At 43.2% G+C, this 27,336-nt stretch overlaps 2 protein-coding genes across 2 annotated transcripts; both read left to right on the forward strand.

The window, feature by feature from the left end:
• The first annotated feature begins 292 nt into the window (after positions 1-292).
• On the forward strand, positions 293-1,403 carry LOC136515573 (protein FAR1-RELATED SEQUENCE 5-like). Its single transcript, XM_066509123.1, has 2 exons — positions 293-1,162; positions 1,245-1,403. Exons 1-2 carry the CDS (start codon positions 293-295, stop codon positions 1,401-1,403), a joined length of 1,029 nt encoding a protein of 342 aa, XP_066365220.1.
• Positions 1,404-16,833: 15,430 nt separating this feature from the next.
• On the forward strand, positions 16,834-27,102 carry LOC136519121 (uncharacterized). Its single transcript, XM_066512774.1, has 12 exons — positions 16,834-17,049; positions 18,396-18,523; positions 18,622-18,684; positions 20,240-20,361; positions 20,476-20,591; positions 20,668-21,472; positions 21,824-22,555; positions 22,649-22,870; positions 24,164-24,259; positions 24,354-24,548; positions 25,364-25,477; positions 26,432-27,102. The coding sequence occupies exons 1-12, from the start codon at positions 16,934-16,936 to the stop codon at positions 26,690-26,692; spliced, it is 2,970 nt and encodes a 989-aa protein (XP_066368871.1). The 5' UTR covers positions 16,834-16,933; the 3' UTR covers positions 26,693-27,102.
• Positions 27,103-27,336: the final 234 nt, after the last annotated feature.

The raw sequence follows: 27,336 nt of genomic DNA on the forward strand, positions 1-27,336 counted from the left end.
TAGAAATTTAAGCAAATTTGATGGCAAGGTGACTTCATGCAGATTTGTTTGTGCCAACGAAGGCCATCGAAGGAAAGTGGAAACAGAGCATGTGACAAAGTGTTTTAGAGCTGAAACAAGAACCGATTGCAAAGCATGAATGACAATTACATTGGACCGAGGGGAAGAAAATTATGAAGTCACTGATGTTGTCCTTGAACACAATCACTCCCTTCACTTGCCTGAAACTCGACACTTGATGGCATCACAAAAGAAAATTTCAGAGCTACAGCTTTTGAAATTGAGACCGCCGATGATTCTGGAATTAGGCACTTTGAGAAGGGCAGTGGAAGACAAAAGAACTAAGGAGCTGGAATCTGAATTTGAGGCAAGGAAGAACATACCAAGAAGGCTAATGCGCACTCCTATGTTAGTGCAAGCAAGTAAAGTATACACACCAGTTATTTTTGAAGTTTTTCAAACCAAATATGAAAGATCTATGGCTGCATGTACACGAGTATTAGAAGGAGACAACAAATATGTTGTTGCTGTTGGGAGTCTCCATGATGATCTAAGATTTGAGGCAGAGCACACAGTAGTAGGTGACTTTTTAAATCAGACAGTTTGTTGTAGCTGTGGAATGTTCAATAGGGTAGGAATATTATGTGCACATGGTCTGAAAGTTCTTGATTTAATGAATATAAAGATGTTGCCAACACATTACATCTTAAAGAGATGGACTAGAGAAGCGCGCCCAGGAAGTATTCAAGATAGGCACGGAAGAAATGTGATAGAAAACCCAAAACTGGAAGCTCAACTTCGATTCAAGTCTATGTCTCACAAATTCCACAATTTGGCGTATAAAGCCGCCGACTCTCTAGAATGTTGCTTGCTGCTCGACAATGCTCTTGATTGCCTTTGCACACAAGTTGAGGATAAACTTAATTTATCTAGCTGTGCTATGGATGAAAAACCAACAAATGAAGAAGAAAATGTTGACCCAAATGTGAACCAAAGAGATAATTTGCTTAGTGCTGCAAAGCTAAAGAAAAAGGAGGTCCAGTCAAAAAATTCAAAAAGAAAGAGGACTTGGATCGATAAGTTACGACACAAGGGGAAACACAAGCAAGCAAAATCTTCTATACCACCAAAATCTGCCAAACCAAAGAAAAAAGGAACAAAGGTATGTTGCAAACTTGCAAACCTACATAATGCATGCTGTTGTCATTCCAATCGAAACTAATTGGTTGAATTTTTATTAGCAGCCAAAAAACAAAAACGATGTTGTACATCCCCAAGTTGAATTGGAAAATGATGGCAGCAACAGAGATGAAGTTCAGGAGTCTCAAGATTATAATGTCATTGGCAGTTTTACTCAGCTCATAACAGCTCCAACTTGTGACGAAGATAACCTTCTGTTCTAGTGTGTATAGGCTGGTTAGATAGCATTTTGGACAGGGCTAACTATAGTCTTTTGGGGTCTAATTATAGTCTTTTGTGGCCTAACTGTATATCTGAAATGGCCTATATAATTTCAGTAGAAGCACATGTGCTGGTTCAATAATAGCACGAGTTGCCAAGGTACATAACCGTATATCTGAAATGGCCTATATAATTTCAATAGAAGCACATGTGCTGGTTCAATAATAGCACAAGTTGCCAGGGTACACAACCTGAAGGTGCTTTAAATGATTTTGAACTTGTGGACTTGTGCTTTGGAAGTGGAGCACACAAATCTCCAGTGTGCTTGATCTGTCTAATAATTATGTGCTTGTGAAAATGGCTTTGTTTGTGTGTAAGTCTAATATATTTTGCCATATTTTGCCATCAGTCAAAGCATAAGGTAAACTGATCATGTTTTCAAGCACCTAGTACTACATGATGAAAGCCATCAGCGTACAAGGCACAGTACTTGGCAAAATGCAAGGACCTGCAGTTATAGGCATACAACTATACAAGTGTGACATCACAACAATTTAACTGTAATCACATACTGCACTGACATTTCAATCTGATTATTCATATCCATGAAGATACATTTCTGAAGGTGGTTGGCTTGCCAAGGAAATCTAAGGTATTCTTTCAGGAGCACATTTGTAGTTGAACCATGATCATGTACACAATTGCATTTTCCCAGTTCAAGTACTTAGCATGGTCTCTGTGTTCAAGTTACAAAATCACAGTTGTCAAGTCATTCATTTATCGAATTTTGTTCAAAACTAGATGCACTGTCAAATAGAATAGAACTAAGCATCACTGAATGTCCATTAGCAAGCCACCGAGTTTAATACATCATTGATTAACCAGGTGGACAACCATCATAGAAGTTTTGACAACAATACGCTATACAACGACAGAGCCAGTGCACCATTCAGTTAACTGACATGGGCTCAATCAAATGGTCAGGAATGCAGCCTGAGAGGTATCCAACAAACTAGTTCGTCAACCACTACTTAGACCCTAACTTGAGCAAAGACCAAGCCGATTTACCACCAGCAGGTACTCGGCATCAGTTCTTGAACATGATGGCAACGACGAGGAACGCGATCACTCCAATGAGACAGTAGACGAGGTACATGAGCTTGCACTTGTCAACAGCTATGAGAGAAGCCTTCCGGTGGGAAACCTGACAGATGTGCTCAGCAACACGCTGGTGCGGTTCACCTCCTCCTATAGCTCCACCCTGGCATTGTTGGCCACATCGTTGCAGCGGATAGAATCGATCAGAGCTTCATTAGCTGTGGCTTTCACAACGCCTGGTGGTTTTGATCTCCTTCCAGAGTTCCTTCAGGCACTCCTGAACCCGTTCAGGCCAGGGTTCATCCTACCATTCCACAAACTAGCATTGATCCGCCTCTTCCTACGTGTCACAATTGTAGTTTCAGTAACTTGGTCAATAGGGACACCATCATGTAGTGACAGATAAGATGAAAACTACACAATTGCAATGAAAAATGACAGAAAGATTGTAGGCAAACCTTCAGTGGGCACCCCAAGAAGCGTCTGCCTGTGTGCTGTCAGCTCAATCATCGCCGGCCACCATGGATGCCCCAAGAAGCATGAGGCGTGCCCAACCTAGCAGCCACACCGTCAACAGCACCTCAACCTTGCACGGCATAGCTCGGTGCTGCAGCTGCACGTCGCCCCGCGGCCTAGGGCCGCAGCCACCGCGCCCAGGCTCTCAAGACGCTGCCTTCGCTAACCAACAAGCAGCAGGGGTGCCACCCAAAACCACCACCAGATCCACGCACTAGGAGGCCAGATCCACGCACAGACCACGGATCGAAGCATGAGGACGTGGGATCCTGTGGTGGCGGCGGTGATGGCCGGGCCATGGCGCAGCGACCCCTGCCTGCGTGTTCCTTGCTGACGACAGCGTGGGGGCGAGATCCACGGCGGCAGGTCCCAGATCCATGCTCTAGGACAGCAGAGCGGGCTTCTGTCACACCCAATTTTAAGGATAAAATTGAATGCACGAAACTCGTGTGTGCCCAGGGATCAATCACACATACAAGCTGACAAATTACATAATGTATCATCACGGTGTTCATACATCAGATCCATAATATAACTTAGTCTTACATTACACAGCGGAATATAAAAAGATAATAAACTCTCGTGGGCTTCATCACAGGGAAGGTCAACTGGTTGACCACAAGCCTAAAAATCCTCTAGGAATTCCTCATACCCGTTGTCATCTGTTACCCATCCGGGATTTTTATCCAAATAAAGAAAATAAACAAGTGTAAGTACATCCCGTACTTAACAAGCTAACATGGGGTTATGAAGCTCAAAAAAGGTTGACTCTAGTTTACTGCAGTTAGCATTTTTAGTACGACAAGCTTTTATTATCAGATATTATCAAATTATGCTTAAGCTCCCATTTAATCCTATAAGAACATATATCAGGGTCAAGTATACCATATATCATCATTGAACAACTTAAATGATCATCAACAAGTAACCAGTTATTCTATGAGTTTTCCGGGCTGCTCGTAACCGTGAGCGCTGCTGTTATAACAGTTTGTTACCCTCTGCAGAGGTGGTGCACATTCACCGTGAGTCGTGTTTCCCATATGCCCGGGTTAATTACTCCCATGTCACTGCTAAGGTGAGCGGGTAGGGTACACTATGAAGCCATTTCATAGGTTTCACTAACAAGTTAGGGCCGCTAGGTTTCCTTGGCAGGCAGATGTAGGAACCCCCCTTTCCGATGGCACATATCCATCATGGCTATACTCATAGGAACAGAGGCAGCCCTATACCCAACGTGGCAAGCCCCATTTGCACCAAGAAGGTAACCTCTAACTAGCTAGAAAAGGTCCTATTACTGAGCTAAAGTTAGAGCCATGTGACTCTCCCAGTTGCACTGTCAGTCCTAGCTTTTGCCGACAGATAAGTCCTTATGGAGGGCGGGGAGCAACATGAACAAAGGTCATTTACACCTTGGCCCTATGGAACAGTTGTTATAAATCATGTTAAACTCTTAGTTCCATAGAATCATTCATCATTATGTATATCAAGTTCAGTTAGAGCACTAGCAATCTACCCATATGCATTTAACCCATAGGAGACAAGGAACAGGATAATCAATCACTAGAATGTCCTTACGGGTATCAAAATTAGACACATGCTAATGAGTAATTAATTAAAGTGAAATAGGACATCAAGGTAGGCCCATGCTATACTTGCCTGGGTTCACAAACTCGTGTTGGTCCTGCTGGTCGTCGAAGAATTCTTGGTCTCCAACGTTCTCCTCACCGTCTGAACACGACCAACACGACAACATACAACATTCCAAAAGCATTCATGCAAGGCAAACATTCCTATCACTAGAACAGTACACCAATAGTATTGAAATAAGATAAAATGTTTGTGAAAATAATCTACGTCTCGCTACGATCACGTCAACGCGAAATTCACGAAAAACGGAGCTAAAATGCGAAAGTTATGATTTAAACGGGTTTTCCTATAGCAATATATTTAATTAAATCTAACCATGAAATTAAAAAGTTCCAAACTTGACTAACAGTGGTTCTAACATGTAGGTTATGGAATTATGAAGCTAACACGATTTGAATGGATCAATTCGGAGCTAAAACGATAATTTTATAAGCAAAACAGTTCAAATGGCATTTCTGTAAATACTGAAAACATATTTTAGTCTTAAGCAGTGAAGTTTACGTTTTCAAAATGAGAATGCGCATTCGGGGAACTACGCATTGGACTATGGGTTTAAATAGATGAAAACCGAGGGTCTCTTTAGCTATTTGACCTCCGAAGAGGTATCTTCTAATCTCGACCGCTGATTGGAAAACGAACGGCTAGAATCGAAACCGGGGGAGAGAAGGGAGAGGAGACCCGGCCGGCATAGTAACGCCGGCGGCAAAGCACCATGGCTGGCAGTATGGAGGTCTCAGGCATGCGCGGTTAGGGGGCTAGGGTTGACCAAATGAAAAACCAAGAGCACCGGGGTAAGCGGGGGGAGTAGGGGGTCTCGACCATGCTGATACGGCGGCCGGAGGACGCGGGTAGCATGGTGGCCACCATGGCCGGTGTCCTAGCGCATTCAGAGCTCGCGGCTATGGCGCTATAAACCTTCTAACGCCAAAGAAAAGGGCCCAGGAGAAAGAGGAGAGCGAGGGGATTCTCACCGCGGGGAAAAACGGGGACGGGGAGGCTCGGAGAGGCGGCGACGAGGACGGCGAGGACGGTGGCCGGCGGAGCTCCTCCGTGCAAGGTTGTAGGGGCCTCCGAGGCGTGAACGCAAGAGAAAACGGCATGGGGGAGCAGCAGGGGGGCGCGGGGGGCTCGGCTCCTATTTAACAAGGCCGAGGAGCGGGAGGGAACGCTCCCACGACGCACGTCGTGGGCGGCGGTTGCTCAGACGCCGGGCGCGGGTAGTTGCCGAGCCGTGCGGGGAAGGGGACGGCGCCGACATGTGGGGCCGGGCGGTCAGTGGCTGCGGGCGCGGGGAAGGCACGGCGGCTGGGCTGGCGGCTGTGCTGGGCTGGCAGCGGTGCTGGGCTACGGGGGAATGCTAGGCTGGCGCGGTGAGGAGCTGGGCCAGCAGAAGGAAAGCCTGCGGGCCGAAATTCAAGAAGGGAGAGAGAGGAAAATGATTCTTTTCTTTTTTTTTCTTTTTCTACAATTTTCCAAATCCATTTTTTTTAATTCAAATTTCAATTCTTTTTGAAATCTTTAATAAATTCCAAACATTCACAAAATGATATGCAGCAGCATGTATGCATCAAAAAGTTTCTAACCTTATTTTTAAATTTTAATTCCACAAAATTTATTATTTCCCTATCTTTTAATGCACACATATTTGCATAAATAAATCATATTTACTAATTTTAAAAGAATGCAAATTTTAGGATGTTACAATCCTACCCCCCTTAAGATGAATCTCGTCCTCGAGATTCGGGTGATTGCTTACTCAAATAGTTGGGGATAAGTCTTTCTCAGATCCTCTTCTCTTTCCCAAGTAGCCTCATCCTCTGTATATCGATTCCATTGCACCTTGCACATCTTTATAGTTCGGCTTCTTGTAACTCTTTTGGCAGTTTCCAAGATCTTTATCGGATACTCTTCATAAGTAAGATCTTCCTTGACAGCAAGTTCTTCCAAAGGAATTTGCTCTTCTAGTACCCTTAAACACTTCTTCAATTGGGAAACATGGAACACGTCGTGCACACCTGACAAACTCTCAGGCAGTTCCAACTGATAAGCTACTTCTCCATGTCTCTCTAGGATCTTAAAAGGTCCAATATACCTTGGTGCTAACTTTCCCTTCATATTGAATCTTCTCACACTTCTCATTGGTGACACCTTCAAATACACATAATCACCAACTTCGAAAGTTAGCTCTCTTCTACGAGTATCAGCGTAACTCTTCTGTCGGGACTGAGCCATTCTCAAATTGTCTCTAATCATTCTCACTTGTTCTTCCACGTCTCTAAGGACATCGGGTCCAAACACTTGAGTTTCTCTAGTCTGATTCTAGAACAAAGGCGTTCTACACTTACGTCCATACAACGCCTCGAAAGGTGCCATCTTGAGTCTCTTCTGATAATTGTTGTTGTATGAGAACTCTACGTATGGCAGACTCTTATCCCAACTATCACCATACTAAAGTGCACAAGCTCTCAACATATCTTCCAAAATCTGGTTGATCCTTTCAGTCTGTTCATCAGTTTGCGGGTGGTAAGCAGAACTAAAATTCAACTTTGTCCCCAAAGATCTATGTACTTTATGCCAGAATTGCGATGTAAACTGAGTGCCTCTATCCGACACAATTTTCTTGGGAACACCATGTAAGCACACTATTCTTTCCATGTACAACTCTGCTAGTCTTGCACCAGTATAGGTAGTCTTGACTAGGTAAAAAGTGGGCGACCTTTGTGAGTCGGTCCACTATTACCCATATTGAATCATAGCCTCTTTAAGTGCGGGGCAATCCTACGATAAAGTCCATACCAACTTCTTCCCATTTCCATTTAGGAATTTTCATTGGTTGTAGTAACCCTGCAGGTCTTTGATGCTCAGCTTTCACTCTTTGACAAGTGTCACACAAAGCCACATATTCTGCCACATCTCTCTTCAAACCATACCACTAATACTTCTCCTTGAGATCCAAGTACATCTTGGTACTTCCAGGATGTATAGACTCATGGGCCTCTTGCAGAATTGCATCACGGATAGCCTTCACTTCAGGTACACATATCCTTTTTCCGAACCAAAGAGTGTCATTCTCATCCATTCTAAAACCGGGTGCCTTTCCAAGCACTACATTCTCTGCTATCTCCTTAAGTTTTTCATCCTCCAATTGACCTTTGCGTATCTCTTGCTCCAATGTAGGCTCTATCACCAATTCCATTGCATTAGTGACAAGGCTCAAGTTGAGATACTCTATTTCAGCACACAACTCTACTAACATAGATGTCAGCTGAAGTCCATTGGCATAGCTATTTCTGCTAAGTGCATCAGCTACGACGTTTGCCTTTTCCGGGTGATAATGCACTTCCAAATCATAGTCTTTGATCAATTCCAACCAACGACGTTGTCTCAAATTCAAATCTGTTTGGGTAAAGATATACTTCAAACTCTTATGATCAGTATAGATATCACTCTTTTGTCCAATTAGATAATGTCTCCAGATCTTCAGAGCATGAACCATAGCTGCCAATTCCAAGTCATGAGTATGATAATTCAACTCATGCTTCCTTAGTTGTCTAGATGCATATGCAACCACTCTTCCTTCTTGCATAAGCACACATCCAAGACCCAAATGGGATGCATCACAATATATAGAGAAGTTCTTGCTTAAATCGGGCAAGATTAATACTGGAGCTATAGTCAATCTCTTCTTTAGCTCTTCAAAGTTTGTCTAACATTTATCTAACCATACATACTTAGCATTCTTTTCCAACAGAGCTGTCATGAGCTTGGCTAGCTTGGAAAAACCTTCAATGAACCTTCGGTAATATCCAGCTAATCCCAAAAAACTACGAATCTCACTTACAGTTGTTGGTGGTTTCCAATTCAGTACATCTTGCACTTTACCTGGATCCACTGCTATCCCACCATTGGAGACAACATGACCCAGAAAAGAGACTTCCTTTAACCAAAACTCACACTTGCTCCGCTTAGCGTACAACTTATGTTCTCTAAGCTTTTGCAAGACCAACCTTATATGTTCAGCATGTTCTTCTTTAGTCTTGGAGAATATTAGTATGTCATCTATGAATACCACCACAAATTTATCCAGAAAACTCCATGAACAACCTTATTCATCAGATACATGAAGTATGCAGGTGCATTGGTCAATCCAAAAGACATAACGGTGTACTCATATAATCCATACCGTGTAGTGAATGCTGTCTTAGGTATGTCCGAGTTTCGAATCTTAAGCTGATGATAACCAGATCGGAGATCAATCTTGGAGAACACATGGGCTCCTCTCAACCGATCAAACAAATCATCAATCCTAGGCAAAGGGTATTTATTCTTGATTGTAACCTCATTAAGTGAGCGGTAATCCACACACATTCGTTGACTACCATCCTTCTTATCCACAAAGATCACAGGTGCCCCCCATGGGGAAGAACTAGGGCGTATGAAACCTTTTTCTTGCAACTCTTTTAGTTGTTTCTTAAGCTCTTCTAATTCATTAACTCCCATTCTATATGAATGTTTAGCTATTGGTGCAGTTCCAGGTAATAATTCAATAATGAATTCAATGTCTCGGTCAGGTGGCATACCTAGCAAGTCATCGGGGAAGACATCTAGAAACTCCTCCACTGACATGATCTTGTTCATTGACTTCACCATCTAGCTGGTTCACTGTGACCATAGGCTGAGCTTGCACTACCACTTCTACACAGATTCTATCTCCGTTGAGTGATGTCTCAACCACAGATTTCTCCTAACACTGAATCACTGCCCGGTGTTGTTTCATCCAATCCATTCCTAGAATAAGATCAATTCCTGCTGTTCTCAACACAATAGGATTCACTTTGAAGTCTACCCCCCTTAAGGAAATGCTAGTTGAGGGGCTCCAATAAGAAGCGGGCATACTACCTCTCGGGGAATTTACTAGTATGGGATTTTTCATGACACACAAGGATATGCTATGCATTCTAACAAAAGCTTGGGAGATAAAAGAATGCGAAGCACCAGAATCAAAAAGTACGGTAGCAGAGATAGAGTTGGCTGCTGAACGTACCCAACATAACCTTAGGCGTCTCCTGAGCTGCATCAGATGACACATAGTTCACCTTCGCAGTGTGAGGTGGTCGGGCATTGAACTTCTGATTGCTGGTCTAGTTCTAAGGTGCTTGTTGGTTCTACTTCTTAGGACACTGATGAGCATAGTGACCTACTTCTTCGCATCGGTAGCAGGCATTCGGGTTGTTGGGTGCACCACTCTTCATAGGAGCATTATTGGGCACTCTCTGGCATGTTGCAGGATTGCTGGTCTGTTGCGGGGAACGCTGATTTCCAAACTGTTGCTGGTATTGAGGGCATTGCTGGAACTGGTTCCACTGAGGATACTGACCACGATTTCCCTGGTGAGTTGGTCCTTGATTCCTCTGCTAGAAACCTTGCTGAGGATAAGCACGTGGACGAGTGTTGCTTCTAGAAGCTTGCCCTTGGAGCCTTCTCTTCTTAGCTTCCATCTCCTTGCGTTTATCGTCAATCATGATAGCGCGATTCACCAAAGACTAGAAGTTAGGGTAAGTATTAGACATCAGCTGGAGCTGCAGTCCGTCATAGAGTCCCTTGAGGAAACGGCGTTGCTTATCCTTATCATCCGCTACATCATTTGGAGCATAGCGTGATAGTTGTGTGAACTTGTCCCGATACTCCGCCATAGTCATTGATCCTTGCTTGAGGGACCGGAATTCTTCTTGCTTCAGTTCCACTAGTCTATCGGGAATATGGTATGGCCGGAAATTGTCCTTGAATTCCTACCAAGTGATAGCAGGAGCATTGTTGGGACGTCCAAACTAGAATGATTCCCACCAATCCTGAGTAGCTCCTTGGAGTTGCCTAGAAGCATACAACACCTTCTCAAGGTCATTGCATTGTGCTATGTTCAGTTGTTTCTCCACAGCACGCAACCAATCATCTGCCTCCATAGGGTCTGAGGCATGGGTGAACACCGGTGGTCGACCTTTCATAAACTCTCCATGCTTATCTCTGACCTAAACAGGCGGTGGTCCTCTTGCAGGTTCGTTGTCCAAGCGCTGCATCATAGCTTGCATCAGCTGCGCTTGCATTCCCAATATTTGTTCCATGGTCACAGGTGACGGTGGTGGTGGATTTATGAGAGCATCATGCCCACGACCATGGCCTCTGCCTCTTCCTCCTCTTGTGGTCATCTATTTTCCAACAAATGCGCAAAATTTAGAGATTTTTCCAATTATAGAGAGCTTACAAAAGATAAGACACAATGCTGAGATTTTTCTAAATAAGATTCAAATTCAGCAGTTCAGTAAAACTGTTATAACTTGAGTTTTAGAGATCCAACAGAGGTGCACAAAGATTTGTTAGCAAGCTTAGGAGATCAGCTACAACTTTTATTTAGATCACTTTTGCAGATTCTGACACACACATGGTCAAAAGTAGAGCTAAACCGAATCTGTTCTGGGTTCCAGACAGCGCAGGAACACCATCTTGTGTTAGCTAGATCTCACAAACCTGAATAGCTATTGACGTAATTCCAGAGACATTTGAAAGATACAGAAGTCTAGTTATCTCCACAAAAATTTCAGAATTTTTGACAGCCCAGATTTTGAGATATCAGATAAAGAACACAGACTGCTCCAGAAATCAGCACAACAGAGATAAGATAAAGTGAAACATCTGCATTAAGATTTCATTCTAAACTTAAAGTTCCAAACTAAGGAAGTTGTGGACATGCCCACAAACTTCCAGCAATCAAGCAAAATACCAAATCAACCAAGTTCACAAATTAAACATCTAATCATCCAAGTTCACAAGGCCAAACAAGACTAAATAAGAAATACGAACTAACGACGTGGTAATCTAGATCAAGGCACCTAACACCTATGGAGCGGTGTCAATCATGGTGAAGGACCGACGCTTCTTCTTGTAGATGGAAGGTTGTCCAAGTTGAGCTCAAAGTTCATCCACTTGCTTCTAGAGGCATCTCTGAACCCTCTGGGATGCACGCAGTTCTCCTTTGACTTCCTCATCCACTCCCTGCATAGTGTGGATATGCTGCACCGTTGCTTCTAGGGTTGGGTCATTCTCTGGTGGAGCCAAAACCTGCCAAACACCCTCATGATCATTTCGAGGAAGGAACTTGAAACGATCCTCCCTCATGGCCTCAAAGCGATGCCCATGGTAGTGGATGTAGGCGTTCTGTGCTGCATCCTCCATACCATCCAAGGCATGGGCTCTCCTGGCAGGGGCACAGTGGACAGTCTCCACCTCATGTCCATTCTTGATGTCGTTCCAAGCGGTGACCACCAGCTCTACCTTCTAGAAGGTAGCCTCCAATGGATGCTGGTACTTGGCGCAGTGGTAGCTGATGGAGGTGTGCAAGTTGGGGTAGTAGTCGTCCAGCACGTGAGTGAGGAGGGTGTGGTAGTAGGCTGTCTCTAGGGCTGGCTTGAAGTAGTACATGCACTTTCAGCCAATCTCCTCATCCACCACGGGAACAGCTAGGGATGGTGTAGGTGTAGGGGAAGTAGCTGTCGACTCCTCAGGTGTAGCTACAACAGGATAGACCGGCGCGGCGACTGGAGTAGGAGCAGGTGTAGGCGTCGGGGTAGCCATCTCCTCGTCGTCGGAGATAATCACAATCTCCCTCTCCGCCTGTGGGGCACGTGGGGTGAACATGGCATGATAGCTAGCGGTGCTGAGGCGAGTAGTCTTCGGGTTATGAGACATCTATAGATTTAAAGTGAGATAGAATTAGAATCAACAATTTTAAATAATAGATTAAGGTATGAAAAGCATAAATGTTTGAATAAATTAACAAGAATAAGACAGTAAGCAAGAAACCAAAGAAGCAAAGATGCTAAAACGACCATTTTCTAACTAGGCTTGCGTCCTACAGTCAACACGGCTCTGATACCAATTTGTCACACCCAATTTTAAGGATAAAATTAAATGCACGAAACTCGTGTGTGCCCAGGGATCAATCACACACACAAGCTGACAAATTACATAATGTATCATCACGGTGTTCGTACATCAGATCCATAATATAACTTAGTCTTACATTACACAGCGGAATATAAAAAGATAATAAACTCTCGTGGGCTTCATCACAGGGAATGTCAACTGGTTGACCACAAGCCTAAAAATCCTCCGGGAATTCCTCATACCCGTTGTCATCTGTTACCCATCCGGGATTTTTATCCAAATAAAGAAAATAAACAAGTGTAAGTACATCCCGTACTTAACAAGCTAACATGGGGTTATGAAGCTCAAAAAAGGTTGACTCTGGTTTACTGCAGTTAGCATTTTTAGTACGACAAGCTTTTATTATCAGATATTATGAAATTATGCTTAAGCTCCCATTTAATCTCATAAGAACATATATCAGGGTCAAGTATACCATATATCATCATTGAACAACTTAAATGATCATCAACAAGTAACCAGTTATTCTGTGAGTTTTCTGGGCTGCTCGTAATCGTGAGCATGGCTGTTATAACAGTTTGTTACCCTCTGCAGAGGTGGCGCACATTCACCGCGAGTTATGTTTCCCATATGCCCGGGTTAATTACTTCCATGTCACTACCAAGGTGAGCGGGCAGGGTACACTATGAAGCCATTTCATAGGTTTCACTAACATGTTAGGGCCGCTAGGTTTCCTTGGTAGGTAGATGTAGGAACCCCCCTTTCCTATGGCACATATCCATCGTGGCTATACTCATAGGAACAGAGGCAGCCCTATACCCAACGTGGCAAGCCCCATTTACGCCAAGAAGGTAACCTCTAACTAGCTAGAAAAGGTCCTATTACTGAGCTAAAGTCAGAGCCATGTGACTCTCCCGGTTGCACTGTCAGTCCTAGCTTTTGCCGACAGATAAGTCCTTATGGAGGACGGGGAGCAACATGAACAAAGGTCATTTGTACCTTCGCCCTATGAAACAGTTGTTATAAATCATGTTAAACTCTTAGTTCCATAGAATCATTCATCATCATGTATATCAAGTTCAGTTAGAGCACTAGCAATCTACCCATATGCATTTAACCCATATGAGACAAGGAATAGGATAATCAATCACTAGAATGTCCTTACGGGTATCAAAATTAGACACATGCTAATGAGTAATTGATTAAAGTGAAATAGGACATCAAGGATAGGCCCATGCTATACTTGCCTTGGTTCACAAACTCGTGCTGGTCCTGCTAGTCGTCGAAGAATTCTTGGTCTCCAACGTTCTCCTCACTGTCTAAACGCGACCAACACGACAACATACAACATTCTAAAAGCATTCATGCAAGTCAAACATTCCTATCATTAGAATAGTACACCAACAGTATTGAAACAAGATAAAATGTTTGTGAAAATAATCTACGTCTCGCTACGATCACGTCAACGCGAAATTCACAAAAAATGGAGCTAAAATGCGAAAGTTATGATTTAAACGGGTTTTCCTATAGCAATATATTTAATTAAATCTAACCATGAAATTAAAAAGTTCCAAACTTGACTAACAGTGGTTCTAACATGTAGGTTATGGAATTACGAAGCTAACGCGATTTGAATGGATCAATTCGGAGCTAAAACGATAATTTTATAAGCAAAACAGTTCAAATGGCATTTCTGTAAATACTGAAAATGTATTTTAGTCTTAAGCAGTGAAGTTTACGTTTTCAAAACGAGAATGCGCATTCGGGGAACTATGCATTGGACTGCGGGTTTAAATAGATGAAAACCGAGGGTCTCCTTAGCTATTTGACCTCCGAAGAGGTATCTTCTAATCTCGACCGCTGATCGGAAAACGAACGGCTGGAATCGAAACCGGGGGAGAGAAGAGAGAGGAGACCCGACCGGCACAGTAACGCCGGCGGCAAAGCACCATGGCCGGCGGCGTGGAGGTCTCATGCGCGCGCGGTTAGGGGGCTAGGGTTGACCAAATGAAAAACCGAGAGCACCAGGGTAAGCAGGGGGAGTAGGGGGTCTCGGCCATGCCGATACGGCGCCCGGAGGACGCGGGTAGCGCGGTGGCCGCCATGGCCGGTGTCCTAGCGCATTCGGAGCTCGCGGCTACGGCGCTATAAACCTTCTAACGCCAAAGAAAAGGGCTCGGGAGAAAGAGGAGAGCGAGGGGATTCTCACCGTGGGGAAAAACGGGGACGGGGAGGCTCGGAGAGGCGGCGACGAGGACGGCGAGGACGGTGGCCGGCGGAGCTCCTCCGTGCAAGGTTGCAGGGGACCTCCGAGGCGTGAACGTAAGAGAAAACAGCGCGGGGGAGCAGCAGGGGGCGCGCGGGGGGCTCGGCTCCTATTTAACAAGGTCGAGGAGGGGGGGGGAACGCTCCCACGACGCACGTCGTGGGCGGCGGTTGCTCAAACGCTGGGCGCGGGCGGTTGCCGAGCCGCGCGGGGAAGGGGACGGCGCCGACATGTGGGGCCGGGCGGTCAGCGGCTACAGGCGCGAGGAAGGCGCGGCGGCTGGGCTGCCGGCTGGGCTGGGCCGGCAGCGGTGCTGGGCTGCGGGGGAATGCTGGGCTGGCGCGGTGAGGAGCTGGGCCAGCAGAAGGAAAGCTTGCGGGCCGAAATTCAAGAAGGGAGGGAGAGGAAAATGATTCTTTTCTTTTTTTTCTTTTTCTACAATTTTCCAAATCCATTTTTTTAATTCAAATTTCAATTCTTTTTGAAATCTTTAATAAATTCCAAACATTCACAAAATGATATGCAGCAGCATGTATGCATCAAAAAGTTTCTAACCTTATTTTTAAATTTTAATTCCACAAAATTTACTATTTTCCTATCTTTTAATGCACACATATTTGTATAAATAAATCATATTTACTAATTTTAAAAGAATGCAAATTTTAGGATGTTACAGCTTCAGACTCGACGGCGGCGGCGGTGATGGCCGGGCCGTGGCGCAGCGACCCCTGCCTGCGTGTTCCTTGCCGACGACAGCGCGGGGGCGAGATCCACGGCGGCAGGTCCCGGATCCGTGCTCCAGGACAGCGGAGCGGGCTTCAGACTCGACGGCGGCGGCGACGGCGGCGCCACAGCCCTGCGTGCAGAGAGAAAAGCACCCTGCCACCGCCCTCCTCGTGGCCACCGGCCTCCAGTGGTCTGCTCCGGCGGCGGCGAGGAGAAGGGGGTGGGGAGGAAGAGGCCTCGGCGGTGGGGCAGAGAGCTCCGCCCGGGAGCTAGGCGCAACGCATGCGCAGAAGAGCCGCCACTCCTGCTCCCGTCCATTTTCATTGGGAAAAGCTAAAAGATGTGCTGAAAATTTGTGAGAGCCATGGAATTCTCATTCAACGGTGGATAGAGGGGCGAAAGGTACGCCGCACCGAGGGCTTGTTTGGTTCAAGCCCTGGAGTAAATTTGCCTGGTTCCAACCTTGCCTGTACCTTGCCTGTGATGCGTTTGGTTGATGTCCTGAGATGTTGCCTGTACCAGGCAAGTGCGCATCACCCCAGGCAAGGAAAATCGAGCGCCTGGCTTAAATGCCCGGCCGCCTGTGTTGCCTGGCGTATACTTTTGATTAGTTTATTTATTCACCGCCGGAAAGAGCCATGCAAAACTCGTTAGCTTTTGTGTCTGCCATTTTTTAGTGTAGGTGTACGCCTTTTTCTCTTGTTATCTTTTGTCTAGTTCTCATTTTCACTCAGCCTGTTCGTTTGTTGGTTTCAACCAACCTAAACCAGCCATGCAACAGTATTTTCTTCTCACAGAAAACCAGCACCAGCCAGCCCTAAACCAGCACCAGCACCAACCAGCGAACAGGCCCACTGCAAAATATCTTGGTGATTACTACTTGATGGCTATAATAGAATCTATTAATCACGAGCAGAACTTAATTATTTTCTTGTAAATACTTTATCGTAACATGTGGGACAAAATGTAACGATCATAATCAAACTATAAAGATATATGTAATCTTACATAATAGATATTAAAAATATTTTAATTTTATGCATGTCTCTATTAGCATTCTCAGACACAGGTCTCCAACCAAACAGATCTTCTTCAGACTTGCCTGATCAAGTAAAAATTCATCAACTTTCTAGACAACTCTCAGCCAATACTTTTTTTTTCAGGCAAGTCCTCCGGTCTTCAACCAAACAGTCCCCGAAGCCATCACGTGGGCCCGCTTCGGCACTGCCCAGCATAACTTCAAGTCCCAAATCCCAAACTCCTCGGTGACTCGCCCCAACCTCAAACAGTATCCGCCGCCGTCAGATCGGGCTCGACTCCGAGCCCCGCTTCTCCGCCACGATGGCGGCGCCACCGCGCCGCTCCCTGCTTGTCCTCCTCGCCGGGCTACTGGTCTTCGCCTCCCTCGCCACCCTCGCCACAGCCATCTACGAGGACCAAGTCGGCCTCGCGGACTGGTACGTCCACTCGCTCGCCTAGATCCGATCCGCCCTTAGCTTAGGCCGGCGCGACGTAACGGAACTTCGAGCTCCTAGTTCAGATCACGGTAGGATTGTGTTGTGAGGAGCTTTGCGCGGTGTCAGTACGGATTTGCTAGGTTTCGGCGAATCAGGGTGTGGTTTTACGAGCTTACAACTGAATTCTGTAGTAGTAGCGGTTTGTGTTGCGGATTAGTCCTGTTGGGCTAGTAGAGAAGTTTTTTTTAGCTATTTAGCGATTATACAGTGATTGCATCCTAGCTCGAAATTGTCTGTTTTCTAGCTAAGCGAGTATACAGAGAATTTGTTCTTGGGCTAGATTCATGGATGGGCATGGGCTTCATCATTCTAATAAAGCGCAGTCTGTCAGAACCTGAGTTGGTTTGCGTTTTGTGGATGAGGTCTGCGTTTTTTTGGATGCTTGATGTTCCCTGGTGCATGGTTTACATGGAAGGTTAGGTTTCGTACCATGGATATTAGTGAACTGCATCCATGTATTCATTGTGAAGTCCGTTTTGGCAAATCTAGCTTCTGATTGGTCCAGTCTGAGTATCGCAACATGGTTCACCTATGTATGCAGGCAGTTAATTCTTGGTTACTGCATTGCATATTAAGATTAAATTAGGACTTGAGCTTAACCTTTAGTTACTGTATTACTTTTGTATATTTTCTTCTAAGTATATTTAGTGAGAAGGTCTTCTTCTTAATGCAATACCCAGGGCTGTCTTACCCCCCGCAGGTCGAGTTTTTTTAAGTTTCTTACTTTAGAGATAAAGTTTCTTAATAATTACCGGAAGAATGAATTTGTCCTTTTCCCTAAATGTTCTTCTCAGTTCATGGTCTCCCTCATCCTTCCTCGAGTCCTCAAACTCCTTAAAGCCTCTAGTATTTAGCCTGTGCCATCCTGTCCCTCTTCATACAGTAGTTATCCTGTTATTATCCACCTGATGTCCGAGCATACATCACAAGATGTCATTATCAGATTTGCTGAATTGCTTCAGTGTCCATGATTCCTCCTCTCTCTTAATCAGGTTTATGGGGGGCCTTGACATCTACTTCTCTTCAATTGTTCACAGGCTGTGCTAACCCATTGAGAAGCCTATGTTTGTTTCATGATGTATCCTGCGGTGTTGTCTTAGTTCTATATATATAAGAAAATCATTCTTTGGTAAACTGCTGTAGAGTTCACTATTTTGATATGGAATCAAACAATCAGTTATTGCTAGCTGCTGCACCTCTTAACATCATTTGATTTGTAGCTACCTACATGCAGTCTTTTGGAGTAATCCAACAGCACCATTTTAATATGTTGATGTTCTTCACAGGCATCAGAAGTACATTGGCAAAGTAAAGCAAGCAGTTTACCACAGCCAGAAGAGTGGAAGGAGGCGTGTTGTGGTCTTGACAGAGGAAAATGTTATCTCATCTCTTGATCTACGTTCTGGCGATATATGTGAGCCTTCATATTCACAGATTAGCAAATCAAAAGTGCAGTTTCGTATATTTTGCTCACACTTGTTCCCTAATATCTGTGGATTTCTTGTGGTGCAGTCTGGCGACATGTCATTGACAAGAACGATCCCTTGGATCAGCTTAGTCTATCACATGGAAAATGTGAGTCAAATCTTTGTTTCCCTTGGAGATTTGCCCTTGAGAAAATTGCTCTATTACAGCTATCTGTTTATTTCATTCTATTATGTTTCTTCCACTCATGGGATTTCTTGTTTGCTTGTCATCCAGTCTTGCTAACTTTATCCTCCAAATAACTAGTTTTTCTGCTTTTGAAACTATAGTTTTTTGTACCCATTTCTTACCTGGAAGTAAGGCCAATGATTCGAGAACCAGGATTTCTTGGGAAATGAAAACTCGATGAGGGGGGCAGAGTTAGGACTGGTACTACCTAAACTGCTAAACATTTCAACATTAATAAATAACTAGCATTGGAGAACATGCAAACTCCTTCTGGGTAACATCCTGAAAATCCATTTCATGCGTAGCCACATGTTAGCACGCTTTCAAAACTCAAATCTAAAAAAATGACTGGTTTAGTTCGAGAAAAAAATGAGTCGTTGTGCAACTATAGAAAAATTGTATTTCTTAAGGTAAAAGGCTTAGTCTTTCGGTGTGTATGAAATCGTTTCTTATTAGACTTTGGTAAACATTTCAGTATGATCCTGGATTAAGACCTCACAGGGCTGACTGATTACTGCCAGTTTCTCCTGAAATTAATTTTAAACCTTGGTACTACAGAATGAAATGAGATATCACTAGTATAAGCATGCAACAATGTTAGTTGCATAGTGATAGGAAACATGAAATGGTAAATTTGTGGTCTCGGTATGAATTACCCAAACGAGATATGTGAGAGACACTTGCAAGTTTGGTCTGTACAGGATATCACTCTAGTATCCATGCACCTTGGTTATTATTAACTTACGAAGCAATAGCTACAATTTAGACCTTAGTGGTTCAAGGTTATTCTATTCCTTTCTTTTTTGGTATGTGAGAATAACATTTATTTATGGTACTAGATCCACAAAAGAATGCAATTATGAGATATGTGCCAGTCAAACTAACTTAAGTTTGACCAATTTTATAGTAAATAGTATTAGCATTTATGTCTCTAAATAAATTTATTATGAAAATATATTCTATAACTAATCTAATGGTACTTATTTGTATCATGAATATTAGTACTTTTTTTATATAAATTTAATCAAAGTTCAAACTATTTGACTCGAAAAACGAGAATTGCATTCTTTTGTGGACGGAGGGAGTACATATAAACATGATTGATATGGAGTAATGAAAACGAGAACTCTATTCATCCACTATTGGTGCTGGCTGATTACTTAACTGTTGGTATGAACAACCAATATGTCATCAACATATACACGATTCTGTTACTAACTAACAACACTGATTATGAAAGGGGTTATGATTTTTAAGATTTGCTTATGGGAGATAGTTCATCCAACATATTGGGTACTGGCTGATTACTCTACTGTTGGTATGAACCATTATGTCATCAACATGACGTGATTCTGTAACTAACTAACAACACTGATTATGAAATGGGAGATAGCGGCACCATTTTGTTGATTTTCATTTTTTATTTTTCTGTATAATATGTTTATGACAATCTAATTTTTGGCATGTCTTCTCTCAGATGTTCTAACTCTTTCTTCGGGAGGAACTATATTAAGGGCATGGAATCTTCCAGATGGACAGATGATCTGGGAAACTAACCTTCGAACTTCCGCAGCATCAAATCCACAGTTGCATGTTATGGTCTGTGCGCACAGTGCATTTTCTATTTTCTAAGAAATCATATGTTGATAATGCAATTGATGTTTCCTATTACTTTTCTTGAGTGATGGCCTGATGGGCCTTAATTCTTTGCAGTCAAACAATAAAGTGGCCAAGGACAACTTGGTTTTAGTTTCAGCTGGACGATGGATTTATGCTGTATCAAGCATTGATGGGGCAATTTCATGGGAAAAGGAGTTTTCTATTGATGGGTATGTATTATTCTGCTCTGTTGTCTTGTTCAGGGCATTGGGAATATTATTCGAATCTAACTCTACAACCTTGCAGCTTGGAAATTAAGAGGATTCTACAATCACCTGAAAATGATGTTGTATATGCTTTAGGACTTTCTGGTTCCTCGAAGCTAGCTTTGTATCACTTGAGTGCTAAAACTGGAGAGATACTAAAGGATATCCAAGAGTCACTCCCTGGTGGATTGTGTGGTGAAACAGTCCTTGGTTATGATAATGTGTTGGTAGCATTAGATAAGGCCAGATCAAGCCTGTTACTTATTGAATTCAAGGGTGAGAGAATTAGCTACAACAAGGTGCTTGTTTCAGATCTTGTTCAAGACTTATCAGGATCATTCAAGCTTCAATCTTTGTCCAATGGCGTCATATCTTTGCAAACATCATCTTCTATTTCCCTCCTAAAGCTCAAAGGTACTGATGGATTGGAAGTAATTCAGAGATTTGACCAGCCAGCTGCAGTGAGTGATTCCCTGACAATCACAGAAAAAGGCGAAGCTTTTGCCGTTGTGCAACATTTGGGTTCCGAAATTGAGTTTATTGTAAAATTTACAAGTGATCTAAGCAGTGAAATTATTAGAGAAAAGGTTAATATAGACCAAAATAGGGGCACTGTTGAGAAGGTCTTCTTGAATAGTTATATTCGAACTGACAAATCTCATGGTTTTCGAGCTTTGGTTGTAATGGAGGATCATTCACTCTTGTTAATTCAACAAGGTGAGGTTGTTTGGAGCAGAGAGGATGGGCTGGCTTCAATTGTTGATGTAACAACATCAGAATTGCCTGTTGAGAAGGATGGTGTATCAGTTGCCGATGTGGAACACAATCTCTTTGAGTGGCTTAAGGTAACCCACAGAAACTGCTATTTATTTAGTATACATTATTCGGAAGTGCTTCAGATACATGTTATTTTGGAAATTTTATTAGAGAATCTGAAGGCTCCAACATTATGGTGAATTTAAGATCTTTCTCAAATTCTCTACAATTTAATGGCTTGCTTTTATGTTTGGTGCACAAGTTACTTGTAACTAATGTGTTAGAATGTGCTAAGAAATTGGTCAGTGTCGATCTAAGATTTTTTATTGTTATCTTGAGGTGATACAATGGTATTCATTCATGTTTTCTTGCATGTGCCCCACCATTTTATTGGATGTTCTTCTCAGAATTAGCTTATGATACTCGTGATTCTTACATAGGGACACATGCTGAAACTCAAAGGAACTCTAATGCTTGCTAATGCTGATGAAGTTGCTGCAATCCAAGCATTGAGACTAAAAAGCTCTGAGAAAAATAAGATGACAAGAGACCATAATGGATTTCGCAAACTCCTTGTTGTATTGACAAAGGCTGGCAAAGTGATGGCTCTGCACACTGGAGATGGACGCGTTATCTGGTCAAACTTGCTGCCATCTCTTCGTGCCTCCAGATTTGGTGGAACGCCTTCTGCATTAAGGATATACCAATGGCAGGTACCGCATAACATTGTGATGCGTGAAAACCCATCTGTACTTCTTGTTGGCAAATCTGGAGCAGAATCTTCAACTCCTGGTGTATTCTCTATTCTTGATTCATATTCTGGAGAAGAACTGAACTCAATGAAACTTGACCATTCTGTTGTCCAAATTATCCCCTTGACACTGAAGGATTCATCAGAGCAGCGACTTCATCTGATTGTTGATTCCAATTCCAATGCTCATTTATATCCGAAATCTCCAGACGCCCTCAATGTATTTCTTCATGAAATGTCAAACCTGTATTTCTACTCTGTAGATATTCAGGCAAATGTTATTAAAGGGTATTCATTACAGAAGTCATGTGGTCTCAATTTGGGTGATGAATACTGCTTCAGTACAAAGGAGTTATGGTCAATCATCTTTCCTTCTGATTCTGAAAGGATTGCTATCTCTGAAACGCGAAAGATGAATGAGGTCTGTTCATTATCTACTTTATTCATGGAATATCTTGTAACTTAAAACTAACTACAAAATAATATTTGATTTGTCTCATTTTCTTATTTGAAGGTTGTTCATACCCAAGCTAAGATAATTGGTGATCATGATGTGATGTACAAGTACTTGTCAAAGAATTTAGTTTTTGTTGCTACTTTGTCTCCTAAAGCTGCTGGTGATATTGGATCTGCGCTACCTGAAGAAGCTTCACTTGTTGCATATCTTATTGATGCAGTCACTGGACGCATACTCCATCGTGTGATTCATCATGGTGCTCAAGGCCCTGTACATGCAGTAAGTATATCTGTACCAATGTTTTTGAGGCGCCGCGCCCGACCCCCTTCACAACGCCTAGGCGTTTGTGGCGGGCGCCTAGGCGACACCATACACACATTGTAAGGCGTTGTAAGCTAGAATTTTATATACTAGTGAAGCACATACATACCTCGTTTGTTGCCAATTCTTGAGCCTTATGTTTGGGAAAGCAGAGCACACGCCATATTCAGAGCAGACAGAGCATAGCATAGCATAGCAGAGAGTATGCAACAAGGAGGCAGAGCAGATAGTATACAATATTCAGACTACCTGGGCCAAGCGGAGTTGCAGAGCGGACGGCAGAGCAGAGCACGAGGAGGCAGAGCGGACGGCCAAGCAGAGCGGACGGCAGATGCAGAGCAGAGCACAAGGAGGCAGAGCGGACGGCCAAGCGGAGATGCAGGCCGACTCCGCGGCAGGGGCGGCCGGCCAGTGGACACGAGCAGAGTAGCAGCCCAACGGAGGTCGAGGTCCATCCGCCACCTTCTCTCTTCCTCTCCCCTCGCCCGCAGCAACGATGTGCGAGCGGCTCCACGGCAGGGGCGGACGGCCAAGCGGAGATGCAGGCCAGCTCCGCAGTAGGGGCGGCCGGCCGGTGGACACGAGCAGAGTAGCAGCCCAGCAGAGGTCGAGGTCCGTCCACCGCCTTCTCTCTTCCTCTCCCCTCGCCCGCACTCGCGGTGAATGACTCGCGCGGTCGATTTCCACGCGAAGAGGCTACCTGGGCGCACGCGCGGTCGATTTCCCGCGCCTCTTCCTTTTCCCGTGGGCGCGCGGTCCATTTCCCGCAGGGCCGCGCTCCTTTTGGCGCCCTTCCTCAACGACCGGCATCTGGCGTGCACGACGCGGTTGTAGGTGTCCGCCCGACGCCATTCGTGCCTAGGCGACGCCTAATCCTATGAGGCGGACGCCATACACGCTGAGGTCATGGCGACCCCGACGCCCAGGCCATCGACCACGCCTTGTCGCCTAGGCGACACCTAGGCGACGACTAGGCGACGCCTCAAAAACATTGATCTGTACCTTCTAGTCTTTTGCCACTTGCACTTCCAGTCCCTGTTTCCTGTGATGTCCCATTTAGCCCATAATATATGCATACCAAACTTGCTTGCATGGCATACTGGAGTTTTGAAACACGCACAATCATATGCTAGTAATATGTTGGTTCGGAATAAATTTATCTCAAAGCTATGAATCCAGAATGGTTTTGCGCATTTCATCACTTCTGATTGTAAAAGGTTCTCTGCTTAACATGATTAATGATGCTTCTAGGTTTTGAGCGAGAACTGGGTTGTCTATCATTATTTTAATCTGCGAGCTCACAGATTTGAAATGGCGGTGATTGAGATATATGATCAATCTAGGGCGGTATGACTTATGCTGTCTTAATTATGTACACTTATTTTTTGTTTTTTGTTATGATGGTGGTAGTAATATTAAGTGCACTAAGTATTTGATGCAGGATAATAAAGATGTCATGAAGCTCGTACTTGGAAAGCATAATCTTTCAGCACCAATTACATCTTATGCGCGCCCTGAGGTGGCAGTAAAATCTCAGTCATTCTTTTTCACCCATTCAGTAAAAGCAATGGCAGTTACACAAACGGCTAAGGGGATCACTTCCAAGCAGCTTCTGATTGGTACTATTGGTGACCAGGTCTGTTGTCTCTATTTCTTACTTTTCCAGTGTACAATAGAGCAGTATAATATGTGCTACTATTTCTATTTTTATTTGCTTATTAGTCACTATTCCGTGTTGCCTTTCTTTTTTTAAAAAAATGTGTAAGGTAAACTGATAGCATTTTTTATGATAAACTATGAGCATTCGAGTTACCAATGCAAGCAGGTTCAATTTTGTTTGAAAATTGTTTTATTATATCTAACTCAACAAAACTTATCTATTGTTAGATTACAGGCTTGAAATGCATAGGAGTTTCCTAGTCTACTGCTCCATAGAAATTCAATCAGCATTTTAACATGTCTATATACAGCTCGACCTCAAGTGCTCATTCAGTGGCACTGGAATAGAATTTATGCTTCCCAGTTCTGTAAGGTGGAGCCTTCTCCCATACTGCTGCTGCTTAGCTGGATTAGATCAACCTATCTGAGCTAATACGTATGCATTAGTGAAATGAATATTTTGCTGTTAAGTCCTTGCTTGGTGATTATGTACTAAGTACCATTCATACATGGAGGTAGCATTGACATGGGAATCAGGATTGGTTCCAACATAGCTCCACTTGTCTGGTCAAGCTTAGTACCAGTTGACCATAGATTTAAACTGTAAGGAGACCTATGCATCATGGGTCAAGCCATTTAAAATTAGTGGGGCCTATTTGTTTGGTCAACATTATATTGGATATAAATGGGTTGCACTGTTTTTAGATTAATTAATTAATTAATGTGGAGAGTTAATTGTCATTTATATGGGTAAATAATGCTAGATTGACATTCTTCTCAAACATATGGCAGGTTTTGGCGCTTGATAAGCGCTATCTTGATCCACGCCGTTCAGTGAATCCGACACAACAAGAAAAAGAAGAGGGCATTATACCATTAACAGATTCTTTGCCTATAATACCCCAGGTATTTGTTTTGGCCTTGATGATCCATACATCTTCCTTGTACCATATTTAATTGTGGATATTTTTACATTTGGATTCTTTTCATTATTGTTGATATGATTAAAATGGCGGCATATGTTTTTAACACTCAAGGAACTATGATGCAAGTTGCAAATCTGACTCCACTAGCTTCAACAGAACATTCAAGTTGTTTGTGCATTCTTTGGTGATGGATGATGGATCTGGCTTTTAGTAAAATTAGAAACATATTGGTTCTGGAAAGTTCCATAACTTCTCCTTGCATTTTTTTCTAACTACTACTCAGATATCTAGCATTAGTAGTGTTATCCATAAAAGCTTGAAGCACATCTTGAAGATTTGGACATTGGGAGGAGAGAGCAAGAAAAAGGTTGGGATGAGATATTTCTAGATAGGATATAGTAATTGTTTGTGTGACTTGTGAGAGATACAAGGCTGCCCCTTTCAATTGGGATGACACAGACCATCGTCAATGAAATAATTTCTGAACTCCATACAAATACCTCAAATACACCGAAGGGAAAGTAATGAACCCTTGCTATGTCAAATTCAACTAATAGTTAGACGTCTATGAAAGGTATAAAATGGAATAATAAACAACTTTTAGTTTGATTTGTTTGATGGATACAAGGCTGTGCCCCTTTCAATAGGGATGACACAGACCATCATCAATGAAATAATTTCTGAACTACCTACAAATACCTTAAACACACATAAGGAAACTAAGTAATGAACCTTTGCTGTACCAAATTCACAACTAATAGTTAGACGTCTATGAAAGGTATAAAATGGAATAATAAACAACTTTTAGTTTGATTTGTGTGGTGACTTGCTGATACCAGTAATATTCATGAGACAACATTCATTTTATTTTCGTTTTTTTAATTTAGCTTCTGCTAATGGGTGATTCACATTTTTCTCATTGTTTCCCCTTCAGTCCTTTGTGACGCACTCTCATCAAGTGGAGGCCCTGCGAGGAATTGTTTCTATTCCTGCAAAGTTGGAGTCCACTACTCTTGTTTTCACATATGGCGTTGATCTATTCTACACCCAGCTTGCTCCGTCAAGAACCTATGATTCCCTCACCGATGAATTCAGCTATGCGCTGCTTCTAATCACAATTGCAGTCCTGGTTGGTGCCATTATTGTTACTTGGATTTGGTCCGAGAAAAAGGAGTTGAGAGACAAGTGGAGGTGAATGAGGCCCCAATGTTCTGATGTGGACGAAATTTTGGGCCCTAGTCAGCTTCCTTGTCCTTCCCCCTTTTCATTTTAGTGCTAGAGTTCGTTTCACTTTTGACTAGACCTTTATTCATGTAACCATTTGACAACAAAGCCTATCTGCTGTGAATTGACACACTGCCAAAGCCTTACAGAAAGCCACTTGTGCAATTAAAAGTTCTGGAAATGACATGAAAGGATTAGCAGAGCGCAGATGGCGTGAATGGATTGCTTATAATTTGTAAGCTGTACCACTGCAACCAAACTCTTTAGCAGAATGTAGCAATTGTTGCTGATAGAGGTTTTCTGCTTCTCTTGTAACTTAATGAGCTCGTCTTGTTTCAATCATTATACCTTTCGTGACAGAAACTGTATTTCTCTTCATTACTTCAGTTGTTAGCCTGTGATGTTGTGGTGGTTCTGAAGGTGATGTAGCAACCTCATCATTGAACCAATGATGAATATTGCTACTTCCTGATCAGATCGTTCTTGTGTGTATGTTAACGATAACAGTGATCCAAGTCAGGTACCGTTGAAAGATTTGCAGTATTCTGTTAACATGGTTATCTTTCTTTTGAAATCTGGATGCTACACCATTGCAAATTAGTAGTTGCCATGCTC

The sequence above is a fragment of the Miscanthus floridulus genome, chromosome 17 (genome assembly GCF_019320115.1).
Source record: "Miscanthus floridulus cultivar M001 chromosome 17, ASM1932011v1, whole genome shotgun sequence".
Lineage (NCBI taxonomy): Eukaryota > Viridiplantae > Streptophyta > Magnoliopsida > Poales > Poaceae > Miscanthus > Miscanthus floridulus.